At 43.1% G+C, this 22,617-nt stretch overlaps 1 protein-coding gene across 7 annotated transcripts in view; it reads right to left on the minus strand.

Moving 5' to 3' along the window:
• The window catches only part of LOC121585011 (transport and Golgi organization protein 2 homolog), a 51,050-nt gene that overhangs the window by 15,543 nt on the left and 12,890 nt on the right, over positions 1-22,617 (minus strand). For all 7 annotated transcript variants that reach the window (XM_041901315.1, XM_041901318.1, XM_041901317.1 and 4 more), the window contains exons 3-5: positions 13,922-14,010; positions 9,258-9,377; positions 8,311-8,428 (exon numbers count right to left, since the gene is read on the minus strand). In XM_041901315.1, coding sequence (XP_041757249.1) covers positions 8,311-8,428; positions 9,258-9,377; positions 13,922-14,010 — 327 coding nt within the window. The remainder of the gene's footprint in view (positions 1-8,310; positions 8,429-9,257; positions 9,378-13,921; positions 14,011-22,617) is intronic.

The following is a 22,617-nucleotide window of genomic DNA, read 5'->3' on the forward strand; positions in this document are numbered from 1 at the left end:
CAGGAAGATAAAGTTCTGTGATGCTTTAGAAACAGCACTTTGAAGCTCTAGCTGGCAGAATTATAATCACTATGCAGCAGGATAGTAGATGTTTTTGAATGAAATGCAGTCCATTATTCTGAAGCTTTTAAGTAGTGCCTTATTTTGCTCCTTGCTGCTGTGCCGAGCTTCCTGATGTTTGATGATATTGGACTGATGAACATTGAGAACCATCAGTGGGGTTGGGGGTGGGTGGTATCTTTGCGAGTCCAAGTGGGTATACAACAATTTCTCTGATGTAGTTTTATGCATTTCACGATCAGCTAGAGGCCCAAGTTGAGCAACAAGGCTAAACTACTGACTGAGAAAAACAGCAACTCTAATCCCAACAGCAAGACCACCCATAACAACATCTGAACATCATGTCCTATAGTTCCTCTGTGAACAAAGAAAAGCCAGTCAATTTCAGCTGAGCGGAAAGGGCGGGGGTCTTTAAAACGTAATGGAATGTCTCAGGTCAACTCAAATAGCAAGTATAAAGTCAACATTCTCAGAATTCAATTACAACATCTTGGTAAGTTAGACAGTAGAAGGTGAAAGGTGAAGGGATGCAGAGCAGATTTCTTTGAATACTGTCAATTTCCAAATATGATCACAAAATTAACTATTATTTATTTTGTAAGATATCTGGCTTTCCTCATGGGCACTGAAGTGCCATTCAATGCTCTAGATGGAGAGATCAGCCCAGGGACTATAGGCCTATTGCTACAACTGCTTACAAAATTGTTTTTTGTTGTTGTTTTACCTGGGTTAAGGATACTGGCTTTGGGGGAGACAAAGAGAATATGCATTACTGTTACTCATCAAAATGAAATAGACCATGCACCACGGAAACCAGATGAGGAATGCTGCTCCGATCTACTGCTGTTTTCCTTTTTAAAAAGGAAAAACAAAAGCCTGCCAAAAGCTACACCACAGTTTCAGACCACGCTAACAACCCACTTTCTAAAAAGTGTTTGAGAATGTATACTTTAAACATATGATAGGTTCTGCTGGGTATTAAGAAGGCAGTGAGGCTGGATGTTATGAGATGACAGTTGACAGTCTGAGGGCATCTTTGCTCCTGATTAAAGGGATAATATTTTACCACCACACAGACTTGAATGAATAAATACAGTTGAAGTCAGAAGTTTACATACACCTTAGCCAAATACATTTAAACTCCGTTTTTCACAATTCCTCACATTTAATCCTAGTAAAAATTCCCTGTCTTAGGTCAGTTAGGATCACCACTTTATTTTAAGAATGTGAAATGTCAGTGATAATAGTAGAGAAAATGATTTATTTCAGCTTTTATTTCTTTCATCACATTCCCAGTGGGTCAGAAGTTTACATACACTCAATTAGTATTTGGTAGCATTACCTTTAGATTGTTTAACTTGGGTCAAACGTTTCGGGTAGCCTTCCACAAGCTTCCCACAATAAGTTGGGTGAATTTTGGCCCATTCCTCCTGACAGAGCTGGTGTAACTGAGTCAGGTTTGTAGGCCTCCTTGCTCGCACACGCTTTTTCAGTTCTGCCCACAAATGTTCTATAGGATTGAGGTCAGAGCTTTGTGATGGCCACTCCAATACCTTGACTTTGTTGTCCTTAAGCCATTTTGCCACAAATTTGGAAGCATGCTTGGGGTCATTGTCCACTGATGTCTTGAGATGTTGCTTCAATATATCCACATACTTTTCCTTCCTCATGTGCCATCTATTTTGTGAAGTGCACCAGTCCTTCCTGCAACAAAGCACCCCCACAGCATGATGCTGCCACCCCCGTGCTTCACGGTTGGGATGGTGTTCTTCGGCTTGCAATATCCCCCTTTTTCCTCCAAACATAACGATGGTCATTATGGCCAAACAGTTCTATTTTTGTTTCATCAGACCAGAGGACATTTCTCAAAAAAGTACAATCTTTGTCCCCATGTGCAGTTGCAAACCGTAGTCTGGCTTTTTTTATGGTGGTTTTGGAGCAGTGGCTTCTTCCTTGCTGAGCGGCCTTTCAGGTTATGTTGATATAGGACTCGTTTTACTGTGGATATAGATACTTTTGTACCGGTTTCCTCCAGCATCTTCACAAGGTCCTTTGCTGTTGTTCTGGAATTGATTTGCACTTTTCGCACCAAAGTACGTTCATCTCTAGGAGACAGAACTCGTCTCCTTCCTGAGCGGTATGACGGCTGCGTGGTCCCATGGTGTTTATACTTGCGTACTATTGTTTGTACAGATGAATGTGGTACCTTCAGGCGTTTGGAAATTGCTCCCAAGGATGAACGAGACTTGTGGAGGTCTACAATTTTTTACTGAGGTCTTGGCTGATTTCTTTTGATTTTCCCATGATGTCAAGCAAAGAGGCACTGAGTTTGAAGGTAGGCCTTGAAATACATCCACAGGTACACCTCCAATTGACTCAAATGATGTCAATTAGCCTATCAGAAGCTTCTAAAGCCCTGACATCCTTTACTGGAATTTTCCAAGCTGTTTAAAAGGCACAGTCAACTTAGTGTATGTAAACTTCTGACCCACTAGAATTGTTATACAGTGAATTATAAGTGAAATAATCTGTCTGTAAACAATTGTTGGAAATATTACTTGTGTCATGCACAAAGTAGATGTCCTAACCGACTTGCCAAAACTATAGTTTGTGAACAAGACATTTGTGGAGTGGTTGAAAAACGAGTTTTAATGACTCCAACCTAAGTGTATGTAAACTTCCGACTTCAACTGTGTGAACACAAGATTAGATCAAAGTCGAAAGAAGCACTGGAACAGTAAGATGATGGCTCGGAGTGCTGCTTGGCTGCCATTGCTAACAACATTAAATTGAGGGCATTTGAGATTAAAATTGAGAGATGATGGATTTGAAATAGACACTGAGTGTACAAAACATTAGGAACAGCTTCCTAATATTGAGTTGCACCCCCTTTTGCCTTCAGAACAGCCTAAATTCGTTGGGGCATGGACTCTACAAGGTGTGAAAGGCGTTCCAGAGGGATGCTGGCCCATGTTGACTCCAATGCTTCCCACAGTTGTGTCAAGTTGGCTGGATGTCCGTTGGGTGGTGGATCATTCTTGATACACACTGGAAACTGTTGAGCGTGAAAAACCCAGCAGCGTTACAGTTCTTGACACACTCAAACCGGTGCACCTGGCACCTACTACCATACCTCGTTCAAAGGCACTTAAATATTCATTCTTGCCCATTCACCCTTTGAACGGCACACATACACAATACATGTCTCAATTGTCTCAAGGCTTTACAATCCTTCTTTAACCTGTCTCCTCCCCTTCATCTTCACTGATTGAAGAGGATTTAACAAATGACATCAATAAGGGATCATAGCTTTCACCTGGATTCACCTGGTCAGTCGATGTCATGGAAAGAGCAGGTATTCCTATTGTTTTGTACACTCCGTGTACATCATTAGTTCCGACCAAGGCAAGGCTCCATGCATGCAAATTCGTCAACTGGACTGAAAGGATTCAAACCCATCGACAGAGCTATGGATTATTAATGATATTAATGAAAGCAATACTGGTTTAACAAGCAACGTAATTAAGGGAAGACATAATATAAATCATGCCATACTTGAAGTCGAGAAATTAAGAGTTCTATTCAGTTGGATGACACACAAATTATTACTGCATCCCCATGACGATAAGCATATACAGTAGGAATGGCACAATTACCGTATAATTGACGGTTATGGGTGAAGATAGTCATGAAAATTAAATAACCATCACAACTGTTTTTTTTTGGGGGGGACAAAAATCTGACTGAAAACGGGATGGCCGGGCATTTGTGTGGTTGAGTCCTTTCTGCGATGCCATGGAGTCTTACAGCGTGCTGAAACAAGCAAGGTGTATCAAACAATGAATAGAATGGTCTTGGAAACTCTAACCCTGGCAATTTGACTGGTAAATTCATGGGTACACTCGCAATGGCTGCCTGGTATTGTGTACTAATTACAAAAATAAAAGCAGTACTTTCCAATGCGTGAGATATAAGAGGTGTGCCGTGAGAGTGTGAGAAGAGTGTCAAATGCATGTGTCTCACGGTCAATGCGTGAGAGTTTGCAGCTCTGCATTCGGTCATAGCTTTACTCCCTCTAGTCACAACCCATATCGATGGGTACATTTCCTGCTTTGCTCGCAATGGCCACCAGTTCATCCATTATGCCATCATTGACTTGAAAGGGGACGCCCGTTCTACATGCAGTCAAGAGCGGAGGAAAGGAGAAAATATTCAAAAACATTACTAAAATAATGTGCTATTCGAACGGTTAGTCCCTTGTAGCTCAGTTGGTAGAGCATGGTGCTTGCAACGCCAGGGTTGTGGGTTCGTTTCCCACGGGGGGCCAGTATGAAAAATGTATGCACTCACTAACTGTAAGTCGCTCTGGATAAGAGCGTCTGCTAAATGACTAAAATGTAAATGTTAGAGACCGCGGTCATTTGGCTGGCCAATTACAGTAATTCAAAAGTCCATGACCGTCACAGCCCTAATATACAGGTAACTGACAAAATAAAGTAAACACCAACATAAAGTGTCTTAATAGGGCATTAGGCCACCACGAGCCGCCAGAACAGCTTCAATGTGCCTTGGCATAGATTCTACAAGTGTCTGGAACTCTATTGGAAGGATATAACACCATTCTTCCACAAGATATTCAATAATATGGTGTTTTGTTGATGGTGTTGGAAAACGTTGTCTCATGTGCCACTCCATAATCTCCCATAAGTATTCCTTTGGGTTGAGATCTGGTGACTGACACACACACACACACTTTAAACCCCCTATGCTTCGTTGAGACCCCTCTTTCAAAGTCACTGAGATCTTTTCTTCTAGCCACGGTAGCCAAAATAAATGGGCATTTTAATACAAGATCAGAATTTCCTCACCGATTTGTTTTACCACTACGTCTCTGTTTGTATCCCCCATTTGCTCAAGTGTTTCCTTTATTTTGGCAGTTACCTGTACAGTCGTGATCAAAAGTTGAGAATGACACAAGTATTGGTCTTCAAAGTTTGCTGCTTCAGTGTTTTTAGATATTTTTGTCAGATGTTACTATGGTATACTGAAGTATAATTACAAGCATTCCATAAGTGTCAAAGGCTTTTATTGACAATTACATTAAGTTTATGCAAAAAGTCAATATTTGCAGTGTTGACCCTTCTTTTTCAAGACATCTGCAATCCACCCTGGCATGCTGACAGTTAACTTCTGGGCCACATCCTGACTGATGGCCCATTCTTGCATAATCAATGCTTGGAGTTTGTCAGAATTTGTGGGGTTTTGTTTGTCCACCCGCCTCTTGAGGATCGACCACAAGTTCTCAAATGGGATTAAGGTCTGGGGAGTTTCCTGGCCATGGACCCAAAATGTTGATGTTTTGTTCCCCAAACTACTTAGTTATCACTTTTGCCTTATGGCAAGGTGCTCCATCACGCTGGAAAAGGAATTGTTCATCACCAAACTGTTCTTGGATGGTTGGGAGAAGTTGCTCTCAGAGGATGTGTTGGTACCATTCTTTATTCATGGCTGTGTTCTTAGGCAAAATTGTGAGTGAGCCCACTATCTTGGCTGAGAAGTAACCCCACACATGAATGGTCTCAGGATGCTTTACTGTTGGCATGACACAAGACTGAAGGTAGCGCTCACCTTACCTTGTCTTCTCCGGACAAGCTTTTTTCCGGATGCCCCAAACAATCGGAAAAGGGATTCATCAGAGAAAATGACTTTACCCCAGTCCTCAGCAATCCAATCCCTGTACCTTTTGCAGAATATCAGTCTGTCCCTGATTTTCTTTCCTGGAGAGAAGGGGTGTCCTCGCTGCCCTTCTTGACACCAGGCCATCCTCCAAAAGTATTCTCTTCACTGTGTGCGCAGATGCACTCACACCTGCCTGCTGCCATTCCTGAGCAAGCTCTGCACTGGTGGTGCCCCTATCCCGCAGCTGAATCAACTTTAGGAGACGGTCCTGGCGCTTGCTGGACTTTCTTGGGCGCCCTGAAGCCTTCTTCACAACAATTGAACCTCTCTCCTTGAAGTTCTTGATGATCCGATAAATGGTTGATTTAGGTGCAATCTTACTAGCAGCAATATCCTTGCCTGTGAAGCCCTTTTTGTGCAAAGCAATGATGACGGCACGTGTTTCCTTGCAGGTAACCATGGTTAACAGAGGAAGAAAAATGATTTCAAGCACCACCCTCCTTTTAAAGCTTCCAGTCTGTTATTCTAACTCAATCAGCATGACAGAGTGATCTCCAGCCTTGTCCTCGTCAACACTCTCACCCGTATTAACGAGAGAATCACTGACATTCTGGAGTATATGCAAATTGCCATCATTAAAATTGAGGCAGCAGACTTTGTGAAAATTAATATTTGTGTCATTCTCAAACCTTTTGACCACGACTGTACATTATACAACAGGAAGGAATACAGAGGATGTTTAAAATGGCCTCCACGCATCTTGTCCCACATCACCATCATATCATAAATCATCATGTTGGTTAAGGATGGATGAGAAATCCACTAATTGCAATATAGGGCCTCCTCTGTATCCACGTGACAAGACGTAATTAACGATTCGGAAACAGAGCAGCCGCAGACAGACAGTATTTCCTCTGGGTTGTCTCTAAACAACAACATCACTGTTGTTTCACTGTGCAGAGGGGGCAAACTAATAGCTCTATAATGAGTCTGTTTATTAAAAAAGGTCTACAAACAAATACATTACGGTCACAGCAGCTGCCATCCCATGTCTGTTTTTATTATGGCGTTGCGTACCGTAGCGTCCTATCTGTCAGCATCCATACATCTTGTTGTGAGTTGACAGGACGCCCCATGGGGCCAGGCAGACAGAGAGGGATGGAGTGTTCAGAACCGCATGATTGGCCAGGCCAGAGCATACATCAAAGAAACACATATTACTTGTTGCTCTCTCTCGGCTGACATCTCATGGTATGTGTGTGTGTGTACATTTCTGGTGGCAGCAAGGTCTCCGTTCGTTAAGTCTCTTGCCACCGGGGTGACAGCAGCAGGAGCCATACAACACGTACATAACTCCTGGTATTAATGAGGTCATTTGCATTCCTGAATGGCTCTGCTGTTAACACACAACAGAACACAACCTGCTGAGATCTCTACCTGCTATTATACACACAATGTAGAGAGAGGGGAGAGAAACGTATATGTGGGGAGAAAGAACAATACCTGGAAACAAGAGGTGGAGGGAGATTAAACGAGAGATCTGGTCACACACTGTGCCGTTCCTGCCCTAGGCCATGTTAGCAGGATATATGGATCAGGACCCCTTGTTCCACAGGGAAAACCCTGCTTCCCCAGCAGGAAGTGGGAAAAGTTGTTCCTTAACCCCCTACTTCCAAAATGAGACCTACAACCCTGTTGCCATGCCGATGGCATGTCTATAAAGCCCCTTTCATGACAGCTGTCTTAGTTTCAGAGGGACCCACTTTGATTTTTGCTCTCTAGTCTACACCGCAAGGCCATCAAATTAAATCACTCCTGTCTGCTGCAGAGAGTGAGAGAAAACAGAAAGAGATGGGAAAAAGTTCCCTACATTAAACATTGTCTGGGTTCCCTTTGCCAAAGAATCTCAGAGCTTTTGACTTGCCCTCACAAGCCAGACTGGTAAAGAAAAAAAATGAACAGGTGTTCTCAGAATTCTAATGACAGTTTCTTCAGCTCATTGTTTCTTTTGTGGAGAGAGAGAGAGAGAGAGAGAGAGAGAGAGAACAGGTGGCTGTAGCTCATGCCTTTTATTCAGTCTGATGGACCCTGGAGATAAGATACTATCATCCCAGATTCATCATCAGCCAGTCCAACAAGAGACGGGAACAGAGAGAACACATGGTAACAGACACTTATCCCCAATGTCAAATCGACCCCTTTATACAAAAATGGTTGTAGTGTGAAAGGTATTAGTAGTATCATAAAGTTGTTTTCAAGCACACTGACCAGTGGTAGTCTTCACGTTTAAAAGTTGTTTTGGAGTTGGTAGTTTTACGGTTTTGGTGCTAGAGGTTCCAGCAGAATAATAATAACTATGAACAGTTTCTAAAGTTGTGCTTTGCTTTCAGCAAGCACACCTAATAAAATAAAAACAATGCCGGAGGTGGGTATTGACTGGTAAGGCCAAACCTCACCAAAAATATTAATCAACCCATCCCATGGTCTTTAGTTTTGCTCAGAGCTCCATCAAGCCCAGATCGCCTCTCCTGATCACCTCTTCTGATCAGTCTGCCCAAACCCTTGACTCACTTGAACTCAGCAGTGAGGAGGTTGAAGCCATTGTAGAGATGTCCCTCAGATGACACCCTCTTCAGATAGGAGTAGCTGTCCTGGCTCTGATCTGTCAGGAAATTGGACACCAGGAACCCTACAACACATATAACCAACGTTATTCTTACTTTCACGCTAAATGCACACTTTCAGAGAGGTTACAGACCAGTTAGGCAGGCCCAGGACCCCTAGACATAGCAAGAGTAGATTTATCCGTTGGCTGGCTAGTTGGTTTTGTAACAACACACACATTTAGTTACACTATCCAATATGATCTACACAACACTGCTTATTGGTCCAGGTCTATTTTGAAAACAAGACTAACCTGGTTAAATAAAGGTTAAATAAAAATACATTTAGCAAAATGTTACGCAGTTACGTGGAGGATCTTTGAGGTAAGATATGTAGCATAGGTCTTGGACTGAGTGACATCTGAGATAGTGCTACATAATGTAGCACCGAGTTAGCGGTTAGGAGGACAGGCTGCTACCCGAGAGGAGGGGACCTGCACTACAGCACTTAAGTGTCAGGAAAACGCCTGAAATGTGGCCTTGAAGAAAATAAACAAATTAGAAAACTGCTATTACACAAAAAGGTGTTTCCCTCGTGGGGCTGAGCATCTGCAGTGGACAGCTGTGATACAGAACGACAGTGAAGAGCTACTGTAGCGTGCACAGATGAGGGGAGGGAGGCTGACTGACACTACTATTCACTTATTGTGGTGCTATTGCTAGTGAATGAATCCTTCAAAAAGCGGTTCATGTCCATCCATTCGACCATTCCAGTTCCATGTTAGCTGCGGCTTTCCAGGAACAAAGCTTTGAGGAATGAAATATTAACACTATATTAATATTAACACACTGCCTCTTAAAAATGTACATATCGGGCTGCTCAGTGGATATATTCTCGTCCAAGTTGGTCCTCACCTCTTCCTTGTGCGTCTGAATTGGGCCTTCCCTCCAGGTAATTGGTTAGTGCGGCCAGCTTGCCCCTCTTGTTGATCCCCAGCCATGACCCTCCTTCCTTCCCCTCCTCCAGGTCCAGCCCTGACAACACACAACAACCCCATCACACTCCATGTCCGTCACAAAACACCCACATGAATCTTATTCCCATTTGAACACCTGTGTCTGAAATTAGAACAACAGGTGTAGGTCTAACTGACCAGTAAGATTTAATGCTATACTGAACAAAAATATAAACGCAACATGCAATCATTTACAGTTACAGTTCACATAAGGAAATCAGTCAATTTAAATCAATTAATTGAGCTGTCCGGGTGACTGGTCTCAGACGATCCCGCAGGTGAAGAAGACGGATGTGGATGTCCTGGGCTGGCGTAGTTACACGTGGTCTGCGGTTGTGAGGCCGGTTGGACATACTGCCAAATTCTCTAAAAAGATGTTGGAGGTGGCTTATGGTAGAGAAATTAACATTCAATTCTCTGGCAACAGCTCTGGTGCACATTCCTGCAGTCAGCATGCCAGTTGCACGCTCCCTCAAAACTTGAGACACCTGTGGCATTGTGTTGTGTGACAAAACTGCACATTTTAGAGTGGCCTTCTATTGTCCCCAGCACAAGGTGCACATGTGTAATGATAATGCTGTTTAAATCAGCTTCTTGATATGCCACAGCTGTCAGGTAGATGGATTATCTTGGCAAAGGAGAAATGCTCACTAAAAGGGATGTAACCAAATGAGTGCAAAAAGTTTTAGAGAAATAAGCTTTTTGTACCTACAGAAAATTCCTGGGATCTTTTATTTCAGCTCATGAAACATGGGACCAACACTTTACATGTTGTGTTTATATTTTTGTTCAGTATATATACATTCACTGTGAATCAACAATGGCAATCATGTACTGCTGACAATAATGCTGCCAGTCCACACTCAAAACAAGAGTTTGCTTACAATAATTTATTAATTCTAGAAGAAGCACATCAAGTACAAATGTTCCACCCTCCTCCAAGTCATCACTGACTGCTTAGTTTTACTCCTCTGTGAGTTACAGAAACAAATCCAGACAAGGAGTACCTCAAAACCAAAACATTCAAGCAAGAGGTGATTTTGTACTTTATGCAATTTAAAATCGAGTTAAGGCGGAGCAGTGAATTTCTGAGAAACAGACAGGCCTCTCTGCCTTGCATTCATCATCATGGGAGCCTCATTACAATGTAGAGCACGGAACTCTGAAAACGCTGAATAGATGAATTCTACTCATACATTCTGTTTGTCTGGACGAGGAGTGAGGCGATACCCATACACGTCTCACAGGGAATAGGACAATCAGTAGAGCGTTAAGATGAATATGGATCGTTTTAATACAACCGGTGTGACTTGCTAGTCTCTTACCGTTTTACACTTGGAGAAAATGAACCCACTGCATTATGAATACCAAGTTGTTGATACTTATACTGTACAAAAACTTAAACTTTGAGAGAGGCAAAAAGCTATGCAACACAGGCTGTTCATCTTGACCTAAAGTGTCACTTAAACTACAAAATCAAGACTCTCACACTGAGATAGGCGAGGAGCGTTTCTATGAGAGAGGGGGCAGCTAAGGGAAGCATGTGCAGAGGCAAGATGGTAAGTCTACACTTCCACACTTTGCCTTCGGAAAGTATTTAGACCCCTTGACTTTTTCAACATTTTGTTACGCTACAGCCTTATTCTAAAATTGATTAAATAAATACAAATCCTCAGCAATCTACACACAATACCCAATAATGACAAAGCGAAAACAGTTTTTTTGAAATGTAAGCAAATTTATTACAAGTAAAAAACAGAAATACCTTATTTACATAAGTATTCAGACACTTTGCTATGAGACTCAAAATTGAGCTCAGGTGCATCCTGTTTCCATTGATCATCCTTGAGATGTTTCTACAACTTGATTGGAGTCCATCTGTGGTAAATTCAATTGATTGGACATGATTTGGAAAGGCACACAACAGTCTATATGAAGGTCCCACAGTTGACAGTGCATGTCACAGCAAAAACCAAGCCATGAGGTCGAAGGAATTGTGGCCTCCATCATTCTTAAAAAGGAAGTTTGGAACCACCAAGACTCTTCCTAGAGCTGGCCGCCCGGCCAAACTGAGCAATCGGGGGAGAAGGGCCTTGGTCAGGGAGGTGACCAAGAACCCAATGGTCGCTCCACAGTTCCTCTGTTGAGATGGCAGAACCTTCCAGAAGGACAACCATCTCTGCAGCACTCCACCAATCAGGCCTTTATGGTAGAGTGGCCAGATGGAAGCCAAAAGGAGTTTGCCAAAAGACACCTAAAGGACTCAGACGATGAGAAACAAGATTCTCTGGTCTGATGAAACCAAGATTGAACTCTTTGGCCTGAATGCCAAGCGTCATGTCTGGAGGAAAACTGGCACCATCCCTACGGTGAAGCATGGTGGTGGCAGCATCATGCTGTGCGGATGTTTTTCAGCGGCAGGGACTGGGAGACTAGTCAGGATCGAGGCAAAGATTAACGGAGCTAAGTACAGAGAGATCCTTGATGAAAACCTGCTCAGGACCTCAGACTGGGGCGAAGGTTCACCTTCTAACAGGACAACGACTATAAGCACACAGCCAAGACAATGCAGGAGTGGCTTCGGGACAAGTCTCTGAATGTCCTTGAGTGGCACAGCCAGAGCCCGGACTTGAACCCGATCTAACATCTCTGGAGAGACCTGAAAATAGCTGTGCAGCAAGCTCCCCATCCAACCTGACAGAGTTTGAGAGGATCTGCAGAGAAGAATGGGAGAAACTACCCAAATACAGATGTGCCAAGCTTGTAGCGTCATACCCAAGAAGACTTGAGGCTGTAGTCGCTGCCAAAGGTGCTTCAACAAAGTACTGAGTAAAGGGTCTGAATACTTATGTAAATATAGTTTTTTTTTGTTATATATAAATTAGCAAAAAAAAACATTATGGGGTATTGTGTGTTGATTGATGAGGGGGAAAAAACAATTTAATCAATTTTAGAATAAGGCTGTAACGTAACAAAATGTGGAAAAAGTCAAGGGGTTTGAACACTTTCCGAATGCACTGTAGGCCCACTGAGACATTCAGGGAACAGAGGAGAGGTACTCTGCTGCAGAGAAACCCAGCCAAGGCCTGAAGCCCCTGGGGACAGGTCGAGATGGAGCTGCTGGAATCCCAGCGCTTACTCCCCCAGAGTGGTGGTAGAGCAGACAATAAACATGAAGACAGTCAGTGCCACTATGTGTGTGCTGTTCTTGAAAAAGGTTTCAAAAGTCCCTCTCAGTTCTACTCTCCCTGTGAGGCAAAGTTGAATAAAATGGCAACAAACATCAATACATTGTTTAGCTGTAAGATCAGGCTGAGATTGACTTGTGTGGACTCACTCAGACAAAGATCAACATGCTGCATAATCCATCACCTTCCATCAGCCCTACCACCGTCCCTCCACCCCCAGACCAGATAAGAGCCTCACTGGCCACACTTGTTCAATTCTGCCACACCACATAAAATCAGCCATCAATTAAATGGCTGCTACTGGAGTCCGACCCCCCCCAATTACAGGGGGAAAGGAGACGGATGAACAACTAAGGGCATCTCTGCATTTTCTCTGCTAACCGACTGGCCGACAGGAAGAAGGATGATTGATTTCCATGCTGGGCTGTATTGTGTTTACCAGCAACTAACCTCAAATAAAACGAATACAATTTGGATGACTTAATCCCAAGCAAACATAAAACCTGACCCTTAGACCCTAATTTCCAAACCAATCCTATACCCTAATCCCTTGTAGACCTCAATTAACTCCAACAGTGTCACTCTAGATTTCCCAGAAAACAAGAAAGATAAAAGGAAGCTATAATTAAGCAATAAGGCCTGAGGGGGTTTGGTATATGGCCAATATACCACGGCTAAGGGCTGTTCATAGGCACCGTGGTATATTGGCCATAAACCACAAACCCCGAGGTGCCTTATTGCTATTATAAACTGGTTACCAACATAATTAGAGCAGTAAAAACACATGTTTTGTCATACCTGTGGTATACGGTCTGATATACCACGGCTGTCAGCCAATCAGCATTCAAGTCTCGAACCACCCAGTTTAAAAATAAACATATAGACTGTGTAATGAAAACATTTAATATCGAAAATACTATAAAGAGGCTGTTGAACAAAACAACTTCCTAGTCTGTTGTGAGAGGGAGAGGAAATGAAAGGAATCACTCAGAAACAGAGAAGCAATGCTCTTGCTCTATGACAGGACCCTTGTCCTAATCCAACTTCTTAGCCTTCCACCCTGTCCACTTTTTAAACAGCCTTAACACTCAAAGAGATGCATTTGTTCTCAGTCAATATACTGTAGTAGAGCTATTCTCTTAATAATGAAAGAATGGAATGACTGGCACACTAAGTGCATTAAATCCCTCTCAAAACTGGTCTCTTGACATAGAAACCAATATCTGGCTCATGCATTCTAGCTGAGCTGAAATGGTGGTGAAATAGAGGCTCTCAGAGAAAGACACAGGGGAAACAGAAGGGACTCCTCTCCAGAATTATCTCTGTCGCCCCACAGTGTGGTTCTGCCACTTCAGCGTCAAGTGCAGATACTTACCGCTGAGGATCTCGCTGTTGCTCGCCCAAAAGTCTGCAGCTTTGGTTGGCCTGTTGTAGAACTCATCTCTGTTTGCAGCCAAAATTAGCCTGAGGGAAAAAAAGAGTAAAAGAGAGGACTAGAGTTACGAGGGAGACCATAGTAGACCACTTAAGGTAATGTTCTTTAGCATCATAACCTAGTGGTGGTATCCATCTTGTCATATATATATATATGCTTTGGGTCTCATCGCTTTAATCGAAGTGACTGAGCCCAAATTGCACCCTATCTAGTGCACTACTTTATACCAGGGCCCATAGCACTCTGGTCAAAAGTAGTGCATTATAAAGGGAATAAGATGCCATTTGGGAAGCAGCCTGTGCTCATTTGCCAGGCTGCATTCTGCACCATTGAGTGAATAAAGATGTCAGCATGCCGAACGAGTGTGGTCGCATACTCCCTTAAAAAGACTGTCGCTTGAAAAACTAGAAAAAAAGCGGACAAAACTCAACAAAAAAAAGTGTGCCCGAACAGCCGAAAAAACCCTCACCAAAGTCCAAAACGAACTAAAAAAAATACAAAATGTCATAACATATGCACTGAACTAATTCGGTTGGGAAGCACGCAAACACCTTAAGTGTGAGAGAGAAATGCAGAGCTGTGCAGTGCTGTGCTGCAGACCTGACTGAGCTGAGCTCCTGACTGAGGTTGCATGTTCCCTATTGGTCTGTGTGTGCACTATTCCTCCCCTCAGGACAGGGCAAGGTTTCGCTTTGCACCCCGGGTCCCCATCAGCTGCAGCAGCAGGAGAAAGCTGATGTGCTAGAGCCCATGGGTACTGGTCAAAAGTAGTGCACTATATAGGGAAAGGGGTTTAAATTTGGGACGCATGCCATACCTCTGCCTTTCCATGTACCTTGATTACCTTACCGCAATAACATTACAACCCCTGCCGACTTTCTCCATTCAGCTTGGACTGCTGCACAGTGTGCATAGACAGATCACAAGAGATGGGCTTTTTCAGGCCCCACACCATTGCAAACATCACATCAAATCCATAATACAAATTTTTTTTTTATCATCCTTCAATGTTCCAAAAGGGCCATGTCAGAGAGAGGCTGAGGCTACTAAAGGCCAGGGGAGGTGCTAGTATCAGATTGATCCAGAGCAGCGGACAGAGACAGAATAAATGTGCCGCTTTCTCCTGACAGCCCTCTAAAGCCAAATCACCTCCAATGGTAGCTCTCTTAACCAGACATCAGACTAACATTTCGACAAAGTTAATTATTACGACATGTCTGGCCACAGAATTCACTTCTCAAACAGACCAACGTTTGGACAATGATGTTAATGATTAGGCCAAGTCTTTGGCTAAAGAAATCCCTCCTCACATTCAGCCAGGATTGTAGACTATCCATGTGCATTTCTCACACAAAGGGGAGCAAGAATTACATGATACCCCACCCCTCCTCTCTCCCATATCAGCTATCTTACACACTCAGCTCAGCTGACCATTTCTCCATTCCATAGACTGGATAGACAGTAGCTCATTATGAGAATGAATTGGTCTTGAATTGATTGCCGACACCTGTGATTTGAGCAGTTAGAACTGGTGTTTTAACCCCCACTGCTATGCTGCTCGCCCCACACTGTCTCCAACAGAGAGAGCAAGATATTGAAGATGGGGAGGGGAAGGAATTGATGAGGATCCATAGGATCAGAAGAAAATACTCTTAAAAAAGAAGACCTGTCATACAGCACACATTGGAGGAAGGAGCTCAGTGAACAGGAACTGTTCCATAGACTAGACTATATGAAACAAAGACTGGTATGAGGCTCACAAGTTATCAGCATTTAACTGAAACCTAGGCCTTATACAGTGCCACCACCACCACCACCTACTGCAATTTTCTGTAGTTATCCCATAACAAATGGGCCTTAATGTGCCACTCACCACACTGACAGACTATCCACTGTTGTAGCTAATGCTACATTTGACATTAATCTCTGGCGACTTTTTACTAGCTCTGCACAACTGTCACTTATTTAGCAAGGCAACAGTGCATGACTTAGTGACTTCACATTACTGTTCAGCTACTGTCCAATGAATCATCAGCTAGCCCAGCACGCACACACACACACCCGCCACCACACACACACGATTGTGGGGGTTTTCCTCCCAGTTTTCTGCCAGTTTGGCTGCCCTATACGAGTAGGCAGCTGAAGCTGTCATAGATCTGTGGCGTTGGGAGAGAGGTGGCCTCGCAGTGGGACCTTAGTAATTTGAGGTTTGTAGAAGTAGCCTAAATTGAATGTCACTGTGAACACCATTAAGTTCCCTGTGAAACTTAGTTGCTCTTTCTTGACTTCTTTTGTTCTGGCTCTAAGAGACAATTTTATTTTAGTCATTTTAGCAGACGCTCTTATCCAGAGCGACTTACAGGTGTAATTAGGGTTAAGTGTCTTGCTCAAGGGCACATCGACAGATTTTTCACCTAGTCGGCTCGGGGATTAGAACCAGCGACCTTTCGGTTACTGGCACAACGCTCTTAACCACTAAGCTACCTGCCGCCCCAATGTAGGGTCAATGTATTTATACAAAATGTGTGGGCCTATAATATAACCTACAGTTGTAACCAGGGCTCTAAATTAAAATGTATTTGGTAGCACTGGTGTTCTCAACTTTAAAAATGTAGGAGCACCAGATTTTTTTTATTGATAGAGAGCCTTCAGAAAGTATTCATACCTAGGGCTGTTGTGGTGACTGTATTACCGTCACATCGGCAGTCATGAGTCATGACCGCAGTCAAATTCTCTTATGCACTCTGGACATTTGTTGGTAGTACCCAACTCGCTAATGACTGGCTAATGGCTCTATTGTCTCTCTAACTACTCTGACATCAATGCAAATGGAATCGAAAATTACATCAAACATCATCAAAACAGTATCATGCTTTTAAAACGAACAGTTAGGCTACACTTTTTGACCTCACTGTGATGATCAATTTAAAGACAGAAGTTCAACAACAGGTTGAAACTGGATGTTGTTTCAAAGCCAAACACAACGAAATGGACAGCGCTTTCTAAGGTGATGATTAATTCAAAGCATTAAAAATGATGCATGTGGAACACCCATACACATATTAGAGCTTATGCATATATATATATATATATATATATATATATATATATATAATATAAATATAAATTATTTATATATATAAAATAAAGTATCTACACCACAAACCCCCAAAAAAAAACGGAATAGAAAAGTCATAATGATAGTGCCGTTATACAATACATAGCCTACTGCATATTATGCATGGCAGAAAAACAAAACAGATTTAAGATTGTCTTTGGTACATAATTGTTCTAGCCTATACTCCAAAATTAAACAAATTCTAGTAATCCTCTTTGAGTGTGGACTGTATTATTATGCATACTGGATGGACTGGTTACCTTATGCTACGCTCCAAACTTTCTGGGAGAGAACGTATAGGCCTAGGCAATCAAATCGAATTTGTCACATGCGCCGAATACAACAGGTGTAGACCTTACCGTGAAATGCTTACTTACAAGCCCTTCACCAACAACGCAGTTAAGAAAAATAAGAGTTAAGAACAAATATTTACGAAATAAACCAAAGTAAAAAATAAAAGAGCAACAATAACAAGGCTTTATACAGGGGGTACTGATACCGAGTCAATGTGTGGGGTACAGGTTAGTCGAGGTAATATGTACATATAGGTAGGGGTAAAGTGACTATGCATAGATAATAGATAATAAACAGCTAGTAGCAGCAGCGTAAAAAAAAAAATGGAGGGGGGGGGGTCACTGCAAATAGTCCGGGTAGCTGTTCAGCAGTCTTATGGCTTGGGGGTAGAAGCTGTTCAGAAGCCTTTTGGACCTAGATTTGGCGCTCCGGTACCGCTTGCCGTGCGGTAGCAGAGACGGCCTTCCTCTGACACCGCCGTAAGGTCCTGGATGGCAGGAAAATTGACCCAGTGATGAACTTGGCTATACGCACTACCCTCTGTAGAGGCCGAGCAGTTGCCATACCAGGCGGTGATGCAACCAGTCAGGATGCTCTCGATGGTGCAGCTGTATAACTTTTTGAGGATCTGAGGACCCATGCCAAATCTTTTCAGTCTCCTGAGGGGGAATAGGTGTTGTCGTGCCCTCTTCACGACTGTCTTGGTGTGTTTGGACCATGATAGTTTGTTGGTGATGTGGACTCCAAGGAACTTGAAGCTCTCAACATGCTCCACTACAGCCCTGTCGATGAGAACGGGGGCGTGCTCGGCCCTCCTTTTCCTGTAGTCCACGATCTCTCCCTTGTCTTGATCACGATGAGGGAGAGGTTGTGGCCCTGGCACCACACTGCCAGGTCTCTGACCTCCTCCCTATAGGCTGTCTCATCGTTGTCGGTGATCAAGCCTACCACCGTCGTGTAATCTGCAAACTTAATGATGGTGTTGGAGTCGTGCCTGGCCATGCAGTCTTGGGTGAACAGGGAGTACAGGAGGGGACTAAGCACGCACCCCTGAGGGGCCCCCGTGTTGAGGATCAGCGTGGCAGATGTGTTGTTGCCTACCCTTACCACCTGGGGGAAGCCAGTCAGGAAGTCCAGGATCCAGTTGCAGAGGGAGGTGTTCAGTCCCAGGGTCCTTAGCTTAGTGATGAGCTTGGAGGGCACTATGGTGTTGAACACTGAGCTGTAGTCAATGAACAGCATTCCCACGTAGGTGTTCCTTTTGTCCAGGTGGGAAAGGGCAGTGTGGAGTGCAATAGAGATTGTGTCATCAGTGGATCTGTTGGAGCGGTATGCAAATTGGAGGGCGTCTAGGGTTTCTGGGATGATGGTGTTGATATGAGCCATGACCAGCCTTTCAAAGCACTTCATGGCTACAGACGTGATGCTGTTGGTTCAGTTATTGTGCAGGGCAGCTTACAGAGTTAGCCTACAATTATAGAGAACTTGTATTTGATTTTAAATAGCCTAGTAATAGGGCATTTTTCATATTTTCCTAATTATTAGGCTGACATTACCTTTAGCTACAGAATATCTCACCACCGTGCATTTCCATTTCCTCTCTCTCCTTCATTCCTTTCTCGAGTGTGCAGAGATAGGGGCTGTCAGTTTAATTAAATATGTTTAGTTGTGAAAACATGTTACTATTGATGTTCCCGAACATATTTCACTTGGTTTCCCAAATTAAGCACTTGGTAGCTGCAGGAACATGGTTGGAGTGCCCATGGCATATAGAGTTTGAGCGGAATATCATCTGTCACGCAAAGAGGCACTGCATGCTCCTCAAACAGTGTTTTATGCACGAAGTGAAATAAGTGTTCTTATAAGCCCAGACATTTCTAAATGCAATCCCTTGTGAAAGCAGAGTTTTGATGGTTGCCATTAAAAAGAGGATCCCAGCTGCTACTACGGTGCATTCGGAAAGTATTCAGACCCCTTGACTTTTTCCACATTTTGATATTTTACCTCCTTATTCTAAAATTGATGAAATACAAAAAAATCCTCAGTCTACACACAACAACCCATAATGACAAAGCGAAAACAGATTTTTAGAAATGTTGGCACATTTATTAAAAATAAAAACAGAAATACCTTATTTACATAAGTATTCAGCCCCTTTGCTATGAGACTTGAAATTGAGCTCAGGTGCATCCTGTTTCCATTGATCATCCTTGAGGTGTTTCTACAACTTGATTGGAGTCCACCTGTGGTAAATTCAATTGATTGGACACGATTTGGTAAGGCACACCTGTCTATATAAAGGTCCCACAGTTGACAGTGCATGTCAGAGCAAAAACCAAGCCATGAGGTCAAAGGAATTGTCCGTAGAGCTCCGAGACAGGAGTTTGCCAAAAGGCACCTAAAGGACTCTCAGACCATGAGAAACAAGATTCTCTGGTCTGATGAAACCAAGATTGAACTCTTTGGCCTGAATGCCAAGCTTCACGTCTGGAGGCAACCTGGCACCATCCATACGGTGAAGCATGGTGGTGGCAGCATCATGCTGTGGGGATATTTATCAGCGGCAGGGACTGGGAGACAAGTCAGGGTCGAGGGAAAGATGAACGGAGCAAAGTACAGAGAGATTATTGACCTCAGACTGCGGCGAAGGTTCACCTTCCAACAGGACAATGACCCTAAGCACACAGCCAAGACAACGCAGGAGTGGCTTCGGGACAAGTCTCTGAATGTCTTTGTGTGGCCCAGCCAGAGCCCAGACTTGAACCAGATCGAACATCTCTGGAGAGACCTGAAAATAGCTGTGTAGCGACGCTCCCCATCCAACCTGACAGAGCGTGAGAGAATCTGCAGAGAAGAATGGAAGAAACACCCCAAATACAGATGTGCCAAGCTTGTAGCGTCATATCCACGAAGACTTGAGGCTGTAGTCGCTGCCAAAAGGTGCTTCAACAAAGTACTGAGTAAAGTGTGTGAATACTTATGTAAATGTAGCATTTCAATTTTATTTTTTAAATAAAATTGCAAAAATTTCTACAAACCTATTTTTGCGTTGTCATTATGGGGTATTGTGTGTAGATTGATGACGGAAACAAACTATGTAATCAATTTTAGAATAAGGCTGTAACGTAACAAAATGTGGAAAAAGTCAAGGGGTATGAATAATTTTTAAACGAACTGCAGGAAAAGCTGCCTCCATTCGCTATTTGAGTGCATATGGATGATGTATTTTTGCCCCTGCCCCTTTGATAATGGGCCGTTCTAAATCTCAACCTGTTTTCGCTTTGTCATTATGGGGTATTTATTGTGTGTAGATTGATGAGGAGCATTTTTTTTATTTAATCAATTTTAGAATAAGAAAGTAACGTAACAAAATGTGGAAAAAGTCAAGGGGTCTGAATACTTTGCACTGTGTGTTTTGATTTCTAAGACATTCTAAGGTTATCATTCACAACTAAATTTGCCAAATAACTAAATCTAGCGTATAGCACCTGTTTCAAATATTATTATTTTTTACCCCCTTTTTCGTGATATCCAATTGGTAGTTACAGTCTTGTCCCATCGCTGCAACTCCCGTACGGACTCGGGAGAGGCGAAGGTCGAGAGCCATGCGTCCTCCGAAACGCCGTACTGCTTCTTGACACACTGCTCGCTTAACCCGGAAGCCAGCCGGAGGAAAAACACTGTACATCTGGCGACCGTGTCAGCGTGCTTGCGCCCGGCTCGCCACAGGAGTCACTTGAGCACGATGGGACAAGGACTTCCCAGCCGGCCAAACCCTCCCCGAACGACGCTGGGCCAATTGTGCGCCGCCTCATGGGTCTCCCGGTCGCGGCCGGCTGCGACAAAGCCTGGGATCAAACTCGGGTCTGTAGTGACGCCTCAAGCGCTGCGATGATGTGCCTTAGACCGCTGCGCCACTCGGGAGGCCCCCAAATGATCACTTTTACGCTCAACATAGGCACTTCATATGCGTACTCGCTCCGGAATGGGAAAAATATCCTTTCTATTTTATTCAGCTTTACTTCAATAATATTAATCTTACTATAAAAATCACAATATAAAATAATGGCACAGGACTTAAGCATATCTTGTCTGCTAAATGAACTAGCCTACAGCCTATGGCATGGCACATAGTCAGATAACATACAGTAGGCCTACTCATATTTCGGTTCTTCTGAAATACATTTTCTTCATATCATAATGTTTCTTTAGTCCTGCCTAAAATAAATAATGGATTTTTTGTAATGGTGTATATTAAATGGATTTATTAGACTTTTTTTAAATGTAGATGTCCAAAGGCACGCATCAGCGGCTTGTATGCGTGGAGGTCCGGAGATGCTAAACATGTCTATGTTAACGGTCTATTACCGTGAGACCGGCAGTCTTTCTCATGCCAATAACCGGCTGACAAAATGTCATGACTGCCTCAGCCCTATTCATTCATACCCCTTGACTTATTCCACATTTCATTGTGTTACAGCCTGAATTCAAAATGGATGAAATATATTTTCTCTCTCACCCATCTACACACAATGCTCCATAATGACAAAGTTAATTTTTTTATAGAAATTTTAGCAAATGTGTTGAAAATTAAATACAGAAATCTCATTTACATAAGTATTCACATCCCTATGACACTCCAAATTGAGCTCAGGTATATTCCATTTTCCTTTGATCATCCTCGAGATGTCACTACAACTTGATTGGAATCCACCTGTGTCCAATTCAATTGTTTGGACCTTATTTACAAAGAAGCACACACGTCTATATAAAAAGGTTCCACAGTTGACAGTGCATGACAGAGCAGAAACTATACAATGAAGTCCAAGGAACTGTCTGTAGATCTCCGAGATAGAATTGTGATGAGGCAAATATCTGGGGGAGGGTATAAAACAATTTCTAACATGCTGACCACACCGTTCGCATTACGTACACTCATTTCATAATAAATATTCACATACATGTTATTCAATCATTGCATCCACACTGCTCGCGCACGTCTGCGTAGCCAGGCGCTAATATTTTGGTTTTATTTGTGACGTTTGATGCGCTGAAAGACCCGCCTCGCCCATCTCCTCATTGGTATTTAGGAGCATATACCCACGTGGGTGATTGAAAGATGAACTGAGGTCCACACTCCGGTCCAGTTGGTGGTGGTAATGCATCTTAAAGTTGGTTGCCAACCGCCATATAAAGTCCAAAGAAGAAGAAGCCTGAAGGAGGA

The sequence above is a fragment of the Coregonus clupeaformis genome, chromosome 16 (genome assembly GCF_020615455.1).
Source record: "Coregonus clupeaformis isolate EN_2021a chromosome 16, ASM2061545v1, whole genome shotgun sequence".
NCBI lineage: Eukaryota > Metazoa > Chordata > Actinopteri > Salmoniformes > Salmonidae > Coregonus > Coregonus clupeaformis.